The sequence below is a fragment of the Acyrthosiphon pisum genome, chromosome A1, assembly GCF_005508785.2.
Source record: "Acyrthosiphon pisum isolate AL4f chromosome A1, pea_aphid_22Mar2018_4r6ur, whole genome shotgun sequence".
Taxonomy (NCBI): Eukaryota; Metazoa; Arthropoda; class Insecta; order Hemiptera; family Aphididae; genus Acyrthosiphon; species Acyrthosiphon pisum.
Window position 1 is genome coordinate 127,310,522 of NC_042494.1, and position 17,169 is coordinate 127,327,690.

The 17,169-nt window shown below is 27.5% G+C and overlaps 3 protein-coding genes across 3 annotated transcripts; 2 read left to right on the forward strand and 1 right to left on the reverse strand.

Annotated features, from left to right (window-relative positions):
• Positions 1-1,656: 1,656 nt before the first annotated feature.
• Positions 1,657-6,500, reverse strand: LOC100168119 (regulator of nonsense transcripts 2). Its single transcript, XM_001945054.5, has 2 exons — positions 2,786-6,500; positions 1,657-1,841 (listed from the first exon to the last, which is right to left on the reverse strand). Exons 1-2 carry the CDS (start codon positions 6,163-6,165, stop codon positions 1,826-1,828), a joined length of 3,396 nt encoding a protein of 1,131 aa, XP_001945089.1. The 5' UTR covers positions 6,166-6,500; the 3' UTR covers positions 1,657-1,825.
• A 148-nt stretch (positions 6,501-6,648) lies between these two features.
• LOC100163316 (protein KRI1 homolog) lies at positions 6,649-10,697 on the forward strand. Its single transcript, XM_008188611.3, has 10 exons — positions 6,649-6,893; positions 6,975-7,212; positions 7,370-7,518; positions 7,651-7,811; positions 7,882-8,017; positions 8,685-8,897; positions 8,966-9,097; positions 9,222-9,503; positions 9,569-9,732; positions 10,019-10,697. Exons 1-10 carry the CDS (start codon positions 6,816-6,818, stop codon positions 10,671-10,673), a joined length of 2,208 nt encoding a protein of 735 aa, XP_008186833.1. The 5' UTR covers positions 6,649-6,815; the 3' UTR covers positions 10,674-10,697.
• A 1,716-nt stretch (positions 10,698-12,413) lies between these two features.
• On the forward strand, positions 12,414-16,098 carry LOC100165375 (ubiquitin C-terminal hydrolase UCHL1-like; the record flags this gene model as incomplete). The annotated part of the gene is given in 8 exon segments (NM_001162740.1): positions 12,414-12,732; positions 13,645-13,656; positions 14,422-14,550; positions 14,632-14,777; positions 14,842-14,983; positions 15,396-15,471; positions 15,542-15,600; positions 15,678-16,098. Coding segments are annotated over 8 exon segments (702 nt in total). The 5' UTR covers positions 12,414-12,693.
• Positions 16,099-17,169: the final 1,071 nt, after the last annotated feature.

The window sequence follows — 17,169 nt, forward strand, 5'->3', positions numbered from 1 at the left end:
AGTTATGAGTACTTAAAGATGTATAAACAATTAAAAATTTTAAAATACTCATAGCTTGCTTTAAAATTAAAATATAATAAAAAGCTCATGAGGTTGTCTAGATAATAATCTTACCATTACATTTTATAAGAGGCCAATTCACTCTAATTTTTAAACCAACGGAGTTACACGTGTTCTGCTGAGCGTAGAATTTGATATGTTACGCACTTGTAAGACGGAGACAACACATGCGGGTATAACGTCCTCTTAAGTCAACCAGTTATTTTTTTTCCGTGCAATTTCTTTGATTTTAGTTAATTTAAATACACATTGATGTAGAATGTATGTTATTAATTTTATAGTGATGTGTTTGTTTTTTAAGTCAATTAATAAAACGAGTGTATACAATATACATTTATTATGACGTATAAAAATTAAAAATAATTTTTCATTTAATTATTCTCATAAAATATTTGGCAATTTTAAATTTGGCTTGTTACACATAATCTTACTGCTAAAAAATTATTGTAATATATTTTGTTGAACCCCTATGTGTCTATCATCTATGTTTACTGTCAAATGACAGCAGACATATTATTAAAATAAAGTATACACACATACTTAGACAATATAATATTTTCAACATAGTTACTTGTTCTTAAATTAAAAGATAATAACATTAATATATTAACAGACAGTTATGTATATGTATATTTACAAATTTACAACCTAATAAGAATTTGATTAACAACAGTATAAGTACCTATTAAGATACTTAAACATTATTTTTATCAAAAACTTAATAATTTAGCTTTTAAATATTTAAAAAAATATATAATAATTTAAGAATTGTAACATTAAACAGACAGTACGTAATTTGAACTTTAAAGTGAAGCGAAGAATATTTATATCTCATTATTTTTGCATAAAATAAAACATATTATACATTACAAATATTTAATTATGCAGTTTAAGAGGATGCTATCCATGCATTTGTTGTCTCCGTCTTACACACGTACGACATAGCAAATTTTCGTTCACTAGTTTCAATAGTGCGCTGTTATTAATGATATTAGAGTGATTTGACCAATCATAAATTTTTTAGATAATAACATTATCTGTGCTTAAGTGTTGGCTTTTTTTCGATATTTTAATTTTCTAGCAAGATATGAACATTTTTAATTTTTGATATTTCACATACTCATATCTTGCTTGAAAATTAAAATTTTGACAACGCTTATCACATATAATGTTCTTACCTAAAAGTTTTATAATAGGACAATTCACTCTGGTGTCAAAACTAATAGCACACTATTAAAACTAGTGAATGATATTATGCATGTGTAAGACGGAGACAACAAATGTATGGGTAGCGTCATCTTAAATGTAAAATTAGTATTAATTAAAAAAGAAAAGAATTTATCAGTCAATTATTGTCCGGGACAAAAGTTGTATAAATAGTTTTTATCCTTCAAGCAACAGTAACAATATAGTTAAAAGTATACAAGAATTATAATTATATTCCGTAAATTAAAAATAAAAAAATAAAGTTTATTAAAACCGCAGTTCAATAAATTACATTCAATGTATTATAATATAATTTTAAGATATACAATTAATACATTTTATGACAAAAATAATTATTATTTTTAATGCAACAAAAAATAATTAAATAAATATACATATTATTATAATAATTAATTTTGTTAACTTGTACTTCTTTATGGAACTGCTGAAAAATATATTTTATTATTATTATTGAAAATATACCTTAAATTAATATCACAAATAATCTGAGTCTTTCCTGTTGTGTTCAGACCAAACGTGGAGCAATTTGTTCATCCACTTAAACCCATTTGTCACTTTAAGATAAAAAAAACAAAAAATTAAAAATTAGTACATAACATTTAATAATGAACGTAACTATAGCCTCTATTCACGAATGCATATGAAAAGGATTTATTTAATACTATTCATAAATATATGCTAGGTATTGTATTTTATACTTTTTAATGGGGTCTATGTTCATATGATATCAAAAATAGGGCCTAATAATTACTTGATAATATCCAATAACTGTCAATATATCCACAAATACAAATGTGCATGTTGCTGTTTTAAATTGTAATTTTATAAAATTCAATTTCATGAACAATATAGTTAAGGGTACTAGTTTGTTATTACCCCACCACAAGGTGACCATCCCCAGTGTACTCAAAATTTTTTTATATACCATACAAAACTTTCAAATAAAAGTGAATAATAATAATCTATTATTTAAAATTGATAGTAGCAAACTTAATAATTATTATTACAGATAAATAAACAAAAAAATCAGACAATTTCCTAAAGATCCTTTAATTGCAATTTTTTTACCATTGTCACACATCTTATTTGTTTTAACGATATGTTTTTGTTTTAAGAATGGAATTTCAGTATCATATGATAGTGTATATCTCATTTAAACTCATTCTTAGACGACAACATACCAATACGATTATAATATAATAAAATAAAATTTCAAATTATAAGAAGTATTAATTTACTATTTACCCTTTTCCCGTAATTGTATCACATACTAAACTGAACTACATGTAAGATATCTTGATACAGCGAAATATCGCATTTTTAGATTAAAGACTACTAAAATAAATTATAAAGTATGGCTTGGTGGTGAGTTAATAACAAACATAGTTAAGTAACAAATTAAACAATTGTCTACATTGTAGACTTTGTAACATGAGTATTTGTGTTTTATACTACTGACAATATATGTATAGACTAGATGAAATATTTCAAAAATAACCTTTTTTTCTTCCCAAATATTGTCTCTGCATCTGGCGTTCCTTTAGTTGGTAGTGGCTTTTTATCTTTAAAAGCAGTAGTAAGTGGTTTTTGCATTACCTGAGCCAAATCTTTATAATCTTCCTCTTCTTGTCTATTGTTGATATCCAGAGTCAGTTGCTTTACTCTTCTTAGCTCTGCCTGTTCAGCCATTTCTTGGCTTTTTAGATTTGATGCCATTTCAGAATCCACTGGCACCTGCAAGTTCTTGAACGTTTGTTTGTTTCCTTTTTTCAACATCAATATAAAATTTACAGAGTTATCTTCGTTAGTATTCTGTAACTGCTCATACGTCTTTTTACTGTATTTTTTTAAATGAAACGGTATTGATATTTCTGTTTGTGGACGTGTTGCTTCTTTTGTCCTTTCTTGTATGTTATCGCTGACCATTTTATCAAAAGATTCCAAAAACTCAAAGTCTTCAGGGTCTTCAATTTTACGACGGACAGGCTCAATCGGAGTCTTATCACTACAAACAGTACCATCACTTTCTTCATCTTCTGTATAATCTACATCAGAGTCATCCTCTTCTAAATGTTGTCTATCATCGGCCTCTTCGTCAATAGTTGATAGTTCGGATTCTTCTTTTTGTTTGAGATTATACTGTTGAATAAGTCTTTCTTGAAGTAGAATAACTACCTTTTGTGCTTCAAGAAAACAGTTTTTCATCTTCAAATTAGGTCGAAGTTTTTTTAATATGTCTGTAACTAAGTAATCCACTGTTACAGGAAAAGGATTTTGAGTATCCCAAGTAGTACTTGATTTTTTTAACCAAAAATAATATTGAAAATATAAAATAAAGCAATCTAATTTAAGTTTACCAGGTCCTCGATTGAAAAACTCTCCACAAGTGTCTAGTAAAACACATATAAGTCTAAGTCTAAATAAGTTTTCAGGAGGATCAAATGTGGAATAAAAATCTGGATCATACACTACACCAAATGACACAAGACTATATAACACTTTGAACACATCATTGCTTTCTATAAGTCTATAATTGTATAGCTCACCAAAATACTTTATCATAGCTATTCTCCTTTGATTAAATTTCACTAAGTTTGTTTCTAGACCCACACGGATATCTTCCATAACTCCATCCACGACACGAGTTCCAATTGAATCATCATAATCAACAAAAGCGGCGACTAAACATGCCAAATCTGAAATCATTGGATAAGTGACATTCCAAGCTTCAGTCAAACATTTTATTAAATAAGTTTTCTCTGCAAAATTTTCCCAGTCCATTTGTTTAAGGAGACCTAGAATAATATTTTCTTTTTCAGGTGCATCTTTTAGCTCATTATAAAGTAAATGTCTAATAAACTCGTGTAATATAGGTCTCTGCTTTTTCATTACAGCTGGAGAATCAGTAGGATTAACAAAATAATAAGCATTTTCAATCATTGTGACATAAACAGGCCTCAGAGCTGAAACAGATTTGACTCTCATCATTTGTTCTAAGTAAATTTTGGTGCGGTGATGACTTTCTGGAGAACGGTACAAAAACCGTCCGGCTGTTTCTAATAAAGCGCAACCCATTTCTATATGATGATGACTGAAATCATTAAGCAACATTTTAAAGCAGTGCAACGCCTCGGATTTAATCATAAGGTTAAACTTAACCATTTCTCCAATATAACGAACAACTTTAAGTTTAGTTTCAATATTAATCTGATCTTTTTTCTTTACGTTATATCTAAAATCACTTTTTAACAAAGAACAAAGTTCAAGAGCGACTTCTGGCATCAAAGGATTTAAAATAGCTACTAACCGTGTATAGAATGGCAACAGATCTACTCTAGTTCTAGGGACACTGAATAAAACTTTAACTAATTTTTTGCGATTATTTTTAGTATTGAGATATATTAAAAATTCAATAGCCAAATTGTCAATCATTTCTCGATTAACACATTTTGGTAATTGTTCAATAAATGATTCAAATATAACTTTGGTACCAATATTGGATACTTCAACATCCACGGCATCTTTAATATCTGATAAACTTTTCTTTGTATTACATTCAGCTTCAGGCTCTTCAGGTTCTTCAATCTTCTTGTTTTTATCAGGAATATAATTACTAAGATTTGGAAATTCTTCATAAAACTTTTGAGTTTCGTCATCTTCCCAAAGACTAGTTAATTCAGACGGTGTTGGTGTTCCTACAATATCTAATTCTGAATCTGTCAAATCTTCAGTTGAACTATTCTTTTTTTCTTCTTTTAATACGATGACTGGTTCATTGAGTATATCAGCAAAAGTTAATGCCGAACTATAAAGTTTTTGATATGTAACATTCATTTGTTCGTTTTTAGCTTTACGTTCTGGTCTTAGCTCACCTTTGGTTTGTAATATTTTTTCATTTTGTTTTTCAGCATACTCTAAATCATTATGCATTCTTTTTATGTGATTGTTTAAAGAAACATAATAATCCTTCAACAATGCTCTTACATTTTTCTGTTTGTCACTGGAAATCATATTACTTCTAGGTATTTCAACATCAAACCTATCAGCTAGATCCTGCATTTCTTTAGGAACTAATCCAGCGTAGTCGTCACCACAATATTTACAAAAGCTAAGTATGATATTTATATTGTTGTGTTCCTGGAGATCAGAGTTAATCAGGATAGTTAATATATTGCCAAGTAAGACAAGACCTTCTTTTTGAGGTATAATACCAGCAGATGTAAGTTCAGCAAATAGCCTAAGATCCACCCTAAATTTGCTCATATTTGCTATTTTATCATCTTTTTTAATATTTAAAATTTTTTGCCACTGTTCAAAGAAAATTTTTGAAAAATCGGAGTAAGTTGTATTTAATTGGGTGCATAATAATATCATGGCATCAATTTCTGTCATTTTCAGTTTGATTTCGGTAAGAGCTGACACAACTTCTGATAGATATTTAGTCAAATTCAAAGAATTCATGTCTTTGAGTAGCTGATCAAGTTGTGGAGGAGGAAAATTTTTAAGTTTTCTTATGAATGCTGTATTTTTTTTCAAACTAGAATCGCGTTTAGATATTTCGGACTCATCAGGGAACACGCATTCTTGATTATTTTGTCTCAATGTTTTCTTTTCTTCTTGCCTGGTAACACACTCTGAAATAAAGCTCAACAATGTTTCTTTCTCTTTTTTTTCTATCTCTTCTTCAGTTTCCATTTGTGGGGTAGCCACAGGTGGCAATTCTGTAGATTCAGATTTTGTACTGGTAGATGGTATAACAGGAATATTGCCAATTGATTGTCGCACATTATCGACAACTTTGGAAAGCTTTTGTAACGACTCGGATACTTCTACGGGAATTTTAGACGCTTTAGTTCGTTTGGTACAGTCGTTCTTCATGATTTCATAATAGAGTAAATAGAATTATTTCTCACAATATATTTTCGATACTTTTGATAAATTTCTATTGCGAAGAATACATGAAATAAACGTACAACTATACTTTAAACATTAACCATTAACAATGTCTAGAACGATACAAAAATTAATTTTCTTACTAACTGCATTACTGTGATTATACTCACAATTATTATTGACTTCGACCACAGAACAAAATATTAATATCACAACCATGAAGAGTGAAACCGTGACTTATGGGCCAAGACACTGAGCGTAAGTATTGAGTATATTTTGTAATTCGAGTAAATTGTTGACACTAAAAAGTAAAAACAACATAAAATGACTATCAGTAATCACCAGGAAAGATAGTTTTACAAATGAATTAATGTTTACGTTATTTAAACGTGGGTATCATTGTTCTATGGTATCATTTTTCAAACATTTTATAGGTTAACAGCATGTGATAAGAAACCGATATGATAAAGAATCTCGTGTATACAGTTGTAAGTTTACGCTGCATCAATTGAGGATTAGGATTTTAGTAATTCACGTTTTTCAGTACTACAACAGTACTTTAAAGTTTACAGCAACAGTTGACTAATTAAAAAGTACCAAATAGAAAATTATTTGTTAATAATTAATACTTCAAAATGAACATGTTTGAATCGAATTCACAGGACAATAACAATACTAGTTCAGATGAGGAAGATGAAGACGAAGAAGCCAAGGTTTTTTATTATTTTCATTATAATATTTAAATCAAATTAATCGATAATACATAATACATATTCAATTGCTGGTTTGTCTAGGAACTGACGGATGACGTTGAGAAAAGTTTTTTTAAAGCATTGTCTTGTCTCAAGAAAAACGATCCCAAGATTTATGATGAATCTGTTAAATTTTTTGACTCTTCCAATACACAACAAAGTATCAAAAAATCAACTGATGGCAATAACAAAAGTTCAAATCCTATTTATTTAGAAGAATATAAAAGGAAAATTTTGTTAGAGAGGGGACCAGAATTTGATGAAACCGAAGAAATGAATGGTAACTAAATAGTTTTGAAAGATTTAAGCCTTTTAAGAGAATATTATGTATAATAAATTCTTATTTTTATTTTTGTTAAATTTGAAATAACAAGAATCTACCTAGTTTGCTAGTTACTACTTAGGTAAGTAATTAAAATATTTATTCTATTATTTAGATGTTCTTAAGAAAGAAAAAGTTCGAATGTCATCACCTTCATATGTAGAGGAACAGCAAGCTATTAAAGAAAGTTTCAACTTTGCTCTTGATGATAATTCTGACGATGAAGATATAATAAAACCACGACTAAAGTCTAAAGAAGAACAGGTAAATTCAAAGAAGTTTTAAAAGTATACAATTGATCTAGATGAAACCTAACATTAGAATTTATTAATAAATATAAAATAATTGTGAATATGTACTTACCTATAGTATATTTGAATATTTCGTTCCATTTAGGAAAAAGAAGAAAAAGATTATTTGGAATGGTTAAAAGGAAATCGAGATGAACTTGAAGATGAGGAAACAAAAAATGATCTTCAACATTTGCATGATTACTGGAACAATCCTAATTTGGATGAAGGAGAACAGTTTTTATGTGATTACATCCTTAATAAAAGGTATAATTAATTTATTGCCAACGTGTTTTAAATGTTAATGTATTATTAATTTTATATTTATATTAATTAGATTTCTAGAAAACCCAAAAGAAGAAAATTTAATAGAAGATGAAATGAGATTTTCTGAAGAGGATGAAATGCTCGAGAAACATGAAGAATTTGAACATAAATATAATTTTAGATTTGAAGAACCAGATAAAGAATTTGTAAGAAAATGTTAAATTATAACAATGTATATCACATGTTCAAAACTCTTGATGACCCACAGTCGTCATTTGACGTTGGACACGCCTACATAATATTTTATATGGTATTCTGTATATTTATTCATATACAGTAGAAGCCGCTTATATGGAACACTTTTGGACCAAGGTGAAATGTGTCAATTAATTGATTGTTTCTATTAGGCAATTGGTTTCTACTTGTAGTAGGACGGCTCTAGACATTTTTTTTCAATAACGCGATTGTATAAATTGTCCACATTCCTAATAAGCAGCTTCTACTGTATATATATTTATAAACAACTATTACGATTGGTTAGTTTTGGTTTCACCACATTTTTGTGTTATCAATGATGAACAGTGACTGATTTAAGGATAATATAAAAAATTTGCTGCTTAATATGATATATATGATATATAATAAATTAAAAATAGTTTTTATTTTAAGTACCTATTAGGTAATAAAGTAATTTAATAGATCGAGGAGATATTATTTGACTATATAATAAATTGGTATACAAAAAAATAAATATTAGAATTATAAGATTTCTAGTCTAATACTTGGTTTAAAAAGTAAGACTTGTCAAATATAAATGTGCTGGTAATAATAAGTTAAGTAACTTTGTAGAACTAAAAAATTATTCGTTTTCAGATCAAAACTTATCCTCGAACAATGGAAAGTTCTTTAAGACGTAAGGAAGATAAACGTAAGAAAAAGCGAGAAGAACTAACTGAAAGAAAAAAAAAAGAATTAGAAAAACGGTCCTTAGAAATCAAACAACTTAAAAAGCTTAAAAAAAAAGAAATTATTGACAGAATTAAGAAACTTCAAGAAATAACTGGAAATAAGCGTGTAGGATTTGAAGTATGTTTTGTTATATTAAAAATAATTTATTTAATTATTCAGATAATATGTAAATTATAATATTTTAGGAAACTGAATTAGAAGAAGATTTTAACCCAACTGAATATGATCGTAAAATGCATGAGTTATTCGATGAAGAATTTTATGATAAAATGGATGATGAGAAACCAGTATTTGATGATGAAGAGAATGAGTTTATTGTAAGTATTTTTATTTTTACTTATTTATCTACTAAAAAAATTAAAATAAATTATCATATTTTAATTAAAAATTAAAAAATCTACCTATCTATTGTACCTTAATTGTATTTTAATTTTATTTTAGATGGACTGTGACTATGATCCAAGTATGGATAAAAGAGCCAAAAAGCAAACTAGGGCTGCAAAACGCAAAGAAAAAAAGAAAACAACAATTGATGATGATGGAGATGAAGGAGAAATCAACAATATTAAAAAGATACCTAAATACAATCCAGCGAAAGGATCATTTGAAAAATATATTGATGAATATTACAGTTTGGACTGTGAAGATATTGTTAGTGGTGTTCCAACCAGATATACTTACAATAAAGTTCTTCCCAATGATTATGGCCTGACAATTGATGAGGTTCTGATATAATAAAAAAGTTACTGTAACTATGGTTAATATTCATAATTGTATGTCGTTTTTAGATTTTGAGAGCTGATGATAATGAGCTTAATAAGTGGTATCCCCTGGGAAAATTGACTAAAATTCAACCCGAAGCTGTTCAAAAATTTGAAGCTAAAATTTACAAACGAAAAGCTAAAGATATTGAATTAAAAAAGAAATTGTTACCTAGCCTATTTAAAGAAGAGTATGTTTTTAGACATTTTTTAATAATTTACTGACATATTTAACAATATTATAAAAAGTTATAGTAATATTTAATTTTTAACTTCCAACTAGATGAAATATCTTTATATCACTTTTTTCATAACATTTTTTATAGTTCCATAATCATTTCATAATTACTAAAAAATACACTTTTAAATAATGTAAAATTTAAATATTGTTAAATTTTAAAGTAGATTTTATGAAAAAATATATCTTTATTTCTAATAATTTTTAAATGTATGTTTTGTTTACTTTTTACCTTTTAGACTTAATGAGGTAGATGAAATCCAGGAAGATAATAAAGAAACAGTTACTACAAAAAAGAAGAAAAAGAAAAAGAAACCCATAAAAAATGTTTTTAAAGTTGAAGAAGTTATACCCAAAAACAGTGATGGCCTTCGGAATGAAAAAGGAAGTAATAGCAAACAGTTAACTAACAAGTCCAAATTCATGAAAAATACTCAGGATGAACAAAAAATGATTAAAAATGTTAAGAAAGTTGAAAATACTAAAAAAGTTCATACTCAGAATGATAACCTAGTTTTAAAAAATGTTAAGAAAACTGAAAATAGTAAAATTGATAATACTCAGAAAGAAAATATAATTATTAAAAATGTTAAAAATGCTAAAAAAGCAAAAGATGGTAAAATAGACCAGACTCAGAATAAAAATGTCAAAAAAACTGAAAAGGGCAAAATAAATTCTACTCAAAACAAAAACAAAACTGTTAAAAAAGGTGAAAAACGAAAAATAGATCATACTCAAAATGGATCGTATAAAAAACAAAAGTTCTCGGTAAAAAAGTACAAACCTACTAAAGAACCTAGTGCTTTAGAATCAATGACAGATGACCGATTAAAGGCATATGGAATTAATCCAAAAAAATTTAGAAATAAATTAAAATATGGTAACAATCAATAAAACAGTTAATTCATTAAATTTAAATTGTTTTTTTTTATTTATATTTTTGTATTTACGTAAATGGTAACTGAGAAAGATTGGCTTAGTCTTAGTACACACTTTATAAATTATAATAATACGTGAAATGTCTGAAATGCCTCTAGTCTCGGGGACACCCACCGGCCACCACCCGGCACCCTTTAAAGTTTAAACTGAGACATGTGCCTCAAATAAAGTCCTTCGTCGCGCCACTGTAGCTGCGATAGAGTAGTAGGTACGACTGTACGAGTGTATCGGACGACCCTTAGATGTTTTTTACATATTTAGGTACCAACTATTTATGGATCATATTAATATATTATTAATATGAAGAAAATAAAAATGAATCTAGGTAATAAAACTAAATAGGTAAACTATGCAAATTAATATTATATTTTTTGAAATATATTTTGAATTTCTCTGAATTTGTTAATAAGTAATAACATTAAGTAGTTTTTTGTCTTTTAATACATTTTGTTTAAGATTTTGATATCGACTTAATTTTTTTTTTTGCCGGTCATAATTAAAATAATACAAAGCAAATATATAATAAAAAATCAACAGCGCCGAGTTATGAAAGAAAAATCCATACATCTATTGTTGATTTTCAGGTAGATTAATTTATTACCTACCCACAATGTCTTAGGTTTTATAAATAATCTTAAGTATACAATATATAAGTACCTGCAGGTGATTCATTTAATGTAGATATTTAACGATAGATATATAAAACTAAAAACTAAGTATATTGAACGAGAAGTTAGTTACTAGTATTTAAAGTTAATATATGAGCAGAGTAGTGGACCAATATTTTACTTACTTACCTCTGTAGCTCTGTTATTTCTATTCCAACTCGCTCGTCTATAAACTTTTAATATATAACTCATATTTCATAAACTATTTGTCCAAAATTTGATTTTAGTACTCCAAAAAATATTCTGCTTTGAAATGAGGAATTAAAAATGTGTTGTCTTTAGAAAAGATAAACATCTCTAAAATAAATGTCTATATACCTATAGGTACTCTGTTTCAAAAGAGAACATACCGGTCGGCGACCAATTAATATCCGGCGCATCCCCCACCAATTTTTCATTGTTACCGTGATCACGTGGTTTTCACCGCACCAATCGAATTATTTGACATGCGCGAAAGCGGTATGTTCTCTTTTGAAAAGGACTATAGTAATTGTTATTATCATTTGGATGGCTTGGTATTTTTTATTGTCATCAATTCTATAAACAAAAGCATACCTACCAAAATATTCATAAAAGGTAATGTAAAAAAGGTGGGTAAGTGAGTGTCGCTCTGCTGTACAGTAGGTTACAACTTACAAGTGGGTCACTGATGGATAATGTTAAATTTGAATTCAATGATATAATATCACATTGTATAAGAAAAACGATTCTGAGGGAAGACGGTCAGTCAGCCAATGATATTACTAAAGAGCTATATAAGCTATACATATTATAGAGCCTTAATATTACTAAGTATATTTGATGATATTAATTTTATGAATAATAAATAATAAATATAATTTTAAGATTTTAGAACCGTGCGCCTGTGTGGTGAACATGGTCGAACAGAAAAGTTCAAAATTGAATTATTCAAAAATTACAAGTTAAAAAAGAAAGAATGAGCTTGTCACTTGGCGACACTGTTCGGAGAAGAGAGTGGAAATAAAACGCTGTGATAACTGATAAGACGAATTTGCCGACTAACAATATTATTGTGATACATTTATAATAATTAACAATATATTATTATAATTGTAGCTGTAGTTGTAACTTGTAGTAGCCAAGTAGAACTGCTAACAACTAAATATTATTTTTCACGTATGAAAACACCAAGGCATCAACAGTAAATTCAAGTAATTCAACTTTCTACTGGAGTCAATTTATTTTATGAACATAATATAGAATTTGTTAATTACCTACGTCAATTGATTCTTTTTTTTTTAACACATATTTTGTTCGTGTAAGTCCAGAGTTTCTAAAGAGTAACAATGTCAACGTCATGGATACCTTTAGAATCCAACCCAGCGGTGAGTAAGACTTATGTATATATTATGGGAAATCTTTTAGAAAAATATTACTAGGTATGTAATTGTCTAATTTTGCTTTTATAATTTGGTTGACTGTAATTTGTTGGTACGTACTTCATACAAACCTCAATACACTTATACACATACCTACCTACATCTTAGTAAAGAAGTTTTCAACAATCAAAATTATTGTTCCAACAATCATAAAATTATATACATACCTTCATAGGCGCAAATAGACTAATTATTTTGTGTGATTAAAGCCCCTCCTATAATATCGATACCTTAAAGCACACAAGTGATATGTTCATTTTTTGTGATTGTAGGTAAACGCTAAAACAAGTTTTGATGTCTGCTAAAAATATTTGAAGAGCACAAATTTTCTATGTCACTTCAACGTACTTCTTATGGCACAAATGTGACATATAACATTTGTGCTCTTGAAATAAACATTAAGTGGATGTAGCACTTTTCGAATATTCAAAATTAAGTGAATTTTGTTAGGTTATGGACATGACACAATTGTGTAATCGATTCTGCTTTCTAAGACAAATTCATAGATACCAATATCTCGATTTTCAAACGAAGTGGATATAGCACTTGTGTGCTTTAAGGTATCGAATTATGTTCTAAAAGTTATATTTGCTCAGTACTAATTACTGACTTTTGAACTGGGGGGACTTGGCAGAAATTTGGGGACTAAGTCCCCCCAAGCCCCCACCTATTTGCACCAATGCCTACCTTACAAACCTTTCTATTTATTTTGTCTACTAGTTAGCAATATTGTTTTTGTTGTAAATAGTTTCTAATCCTTTTCAAGATTATACCCTATGCTATTGTAATTAATTTAATTTACAATTAAAATATACATATATATTTAATATAATAATAATATATGCATCTTTGTTTTAGGTGATGAACAAGGTAAGAACTTAGAAAACTTTTTGAAAATGTTGACAAATTCAGGTAAAAAGTAAAATATTTGAAATTTTGTTTGTATAATTAAAAGGTTTGTAGTATTCAATGCAAGTAGTATACATTATAGTAATTAAACAGTTCATAATAGTAATATACTATTTTAATTTTATTTATTTAATTATCTATTACATATTGCTGGTTAAAAATATGTTGTTATATCAAGTGTACCAAAAAACTATATTATATCAGACAATAGTTTATTGCCCTCTAAAAATTAGCGTTAGTATTATAAGCACTTTCACGCTCAGGTAGTTTGAAAAAGCGACAAACATGTCAAAGTCCACTTTTAAAAAAATTTTTGTTGTGTCAATAGCTATATTTTCTGTTAAAAACCTGATGTTGATCATCATATTATGTGGTTGTTCAAAGTATTATAATGTTGTGAATATTTTTATTTGACTTATTTGCCCTTTCATACTGTTGGCCATGGGAGATTTAGTCATTGGAACGATTATCTGGTCGTTAGAGTTCATATGCTCATCGATCGTTTTGCACTGTTTGGTTGGGTGATCAAATCCCACCCACCTATTTTATCTAATTAATATGTTATTAAAATCTATTGGTAGATATTAATATTTTTATTTTTTGTAGTGATAGGTATGATTTAATTCTATTTAGCCATGTATTAATTAATTTTGTTCTGTACGTTTTAAGGTAATTTATATATCAATTGATGTAAATATGAAACATATTTGTATACATTTGTTTTAGTTTTTGCAAAAGTTGGGAGTACCAAGTGAATGGGAAATATGTGATATTTTTGGATTTGGGCCCGATGAACTTGCCATTGTTCCTAGACCAGTTGCTTCCGTAATTCTGTTATTTCCATACAATGATGCTGTAAGAATTATTTAATTATTTTTATTTAAGTAATGATTAAAATGCAATTTATTAGTGACATTATATGAAATTTATTTGTAGTATGAAAAGCGTAAGAATGAAGAAGAGTTGAAATTAAAAGATAAAGGTCAACAAGTATCAGATGATATATATTTTGTCAAACAATATGTACACAATGCTTGTGGAACCATGGCTTTAATTCATAGTGTTGCTAATAATAGAGATAAGTAAGATTGATTGTCATCATGCTCTTCATGATACTTATAAATAAAAATTAAATAAACATTTTAGGATAAAACTAAATGATGGTATATTAAAACGTTTTTTGGACGATGGAAAAAATATGTCTCCAAGTGACCGTGGTGAGATGTTGACCAAAGCCGAAGATATGATTAATACTCATAAGGAAATTGCTACTGAAGGACAAACTGCGGTATATATTATGTGTATTAAACTTAAAAAGTGTTTATATTTGTATGGGGTTCACAAATACTTAAAATTAATAATATTAAATTGTAATATTGTGTAAATTTACTAGTGTGAAATATCATTCTCCCTAAAACCAGTATTTTCAAAACTTTTACAATTGGTATATCACAATTTATTATTATTAACAATATAAAGTAAGCTCGGTCAATTTCTTAATGAATTGATAAAAAATACAAATTTTTAAGTTATAATTTCTAAAGATTCCTATTTTCTTAATAATTTCCCTATTAAAAAAAATCATTAAACTTTAACATATATTAAATATTTAATAAAATTAATTTTGTTGTTTAAAATTACTCAATTTCGTATTCTTACTAAAAATCCCAGTACTAATTAAAAATATTATTCTATTCTAGGCACCCAATCCAGATGATGTACCACCTTATCACTTTATTGCTTTTGTTTGCAAGGATGGATGTTTATATGAATTAGGTTTGAATGAAATCTACTAATTAGTTAATTTTATTAACATTTATTTAATCGATTAATTTATTTTCATTAGACGGTGGAAAGTTTGATCCTATTAATCATGGACCTACAAAGCCAGATTCATTGCTTGAAGTAAGTTTATAGTTTACAATTAGTACAAAACACTATTGTATAATGCATTATTTAACTGAATGTTTTTTTTTTTTTAGGATACAGTTAACTTAATCCAAGAAAAATTTGTTGTTCAAGATCCTGATAGCATTTACTTTACTTTACTGGCATTGTCAAACGTATGTGATGCTTACTAATAATTGAAAATTTCATTTTTTTTATATTTGCTTTGTAATGAAAATAAATTTTTTTTCTCCAACTGATTTATAATATCAGTATTATCATTACTTACCTAATTTTTTAAAAAAATTATTAATATTTTTATGATGATTAAATAAATACAATTGTAATTTTTAATTATAATAGTTTCTGTAAAAAAATAAATAGTTTATTCAAATTGCCAATAAATTTGATTGAATTTGAATATTTTTTTTAAATAACAATTTTATAATTGTACGAAGCTGATGGTGATTGTAATTAAATTTGTGTAGAATAGTTCTGTAATACTAACAACAGGGAAGATATTTAGTTTACAATTGATGTTTAGGTATTATTAAAATGTAATCAGGTTGTATTAGAAAGAGTAGGTTGGAAGGTTTTCTGTGGCAGGTTAAGTGCATTTTCTCATTATTATAACTGAGTTTCATGAGTAGAATAAGAAGTGTTCAAATTATTTATCTAAATTTGTATTTATTAATTTCCTTCAGGAAAGTTTTCCGAGTACCTATACACGGTTTTAACTATGGTTTTTGTATCATTATTTATGAGCTGTAATAAAAAAATAATTTACTGTTATTATTATCAAAACATTTTTACCATTTTATAAAACCAAATTTAATATATGTAGATAAATGTAAATAATAATTTCAAGAATACTGTGCAGTAGTCTGATGTTAAATTAAATCGAAAGGGGTTTTACTTTTCAGGGCCAACACTATACAACCATCACAGATGTGTATACACCTTAAAATATGTTTACATCTATTTGTGTTTAATATAGGAAATGATAGTAAGTAGCTAGTAAGCTGCCAACATTTCATAATTTTTTTTTACATAATATAAGTAATATTTAAATTGTTGTAAGAAGTGGCGTATCCAGAATACGGAAGCTGTTATAATTCATTTTTGACAAATTTTATCTGAAAGTAATTTATTAATAATAAAGTTGTTATCGTTTAAACATTTTCTGGGGGTACAACCAGCCAGCCCTGGATACGCCACTGGCTGTGAGACATAACTAAGTCATCACTCATCACTAAATCTCATGCTATTTTAAGTATTCAAACATCCAAACTAACACAGTACCTATGATGAATTTTAAATCTATAGATTAGCACATTGGTTGTTGTTTTGGCCATCCACTATACTTTTTTTAAACGAGTATATAAATAATAATAAACAGTAAATAATTAATTTTCATTTTTCTTATTTAAGGGGGCTGGAGCGTGATTTTTTTTCGGTCGAAAACATAGCTCACGACTTCAATCACTACGCCCAATATAATGTTCCGATATTAATTTTGAAAGCAGATTTGAATTTGTCACTAAATTATCTATGCTTTGACAATTTCATTTTTCTGATTTTTATTTT

Coding starts and splice junctions, on each gene's coding strand:
- LOC100163316 (XM_008188611.3), top strand. CDS start 6,816: ATGAACATGTTTGAATCGAATTCACAGGACAATAACAATACTAGTTCA. Junction 7,213..7,369: donor TGAAACCGAAGAAATGAATG/GTAACTAAATAG, acceptor TCTATTATTTAG/ATGTTCTTAAGAAAGAAAAA. Junction 7,812..7,881: donor GATTACATCCTTAATAAAAG/GTATAATTAATT, acceptor TATATTAATTAG/ATTTCTAGAAAACCCAAAAG.
- LOC100168119 (XM_001945054.5), bottom strand. CDS start 6,165: ATGAAGAACGACTGTACCAAACGAACTAAAGCGTCTAAAATTCCCGTA.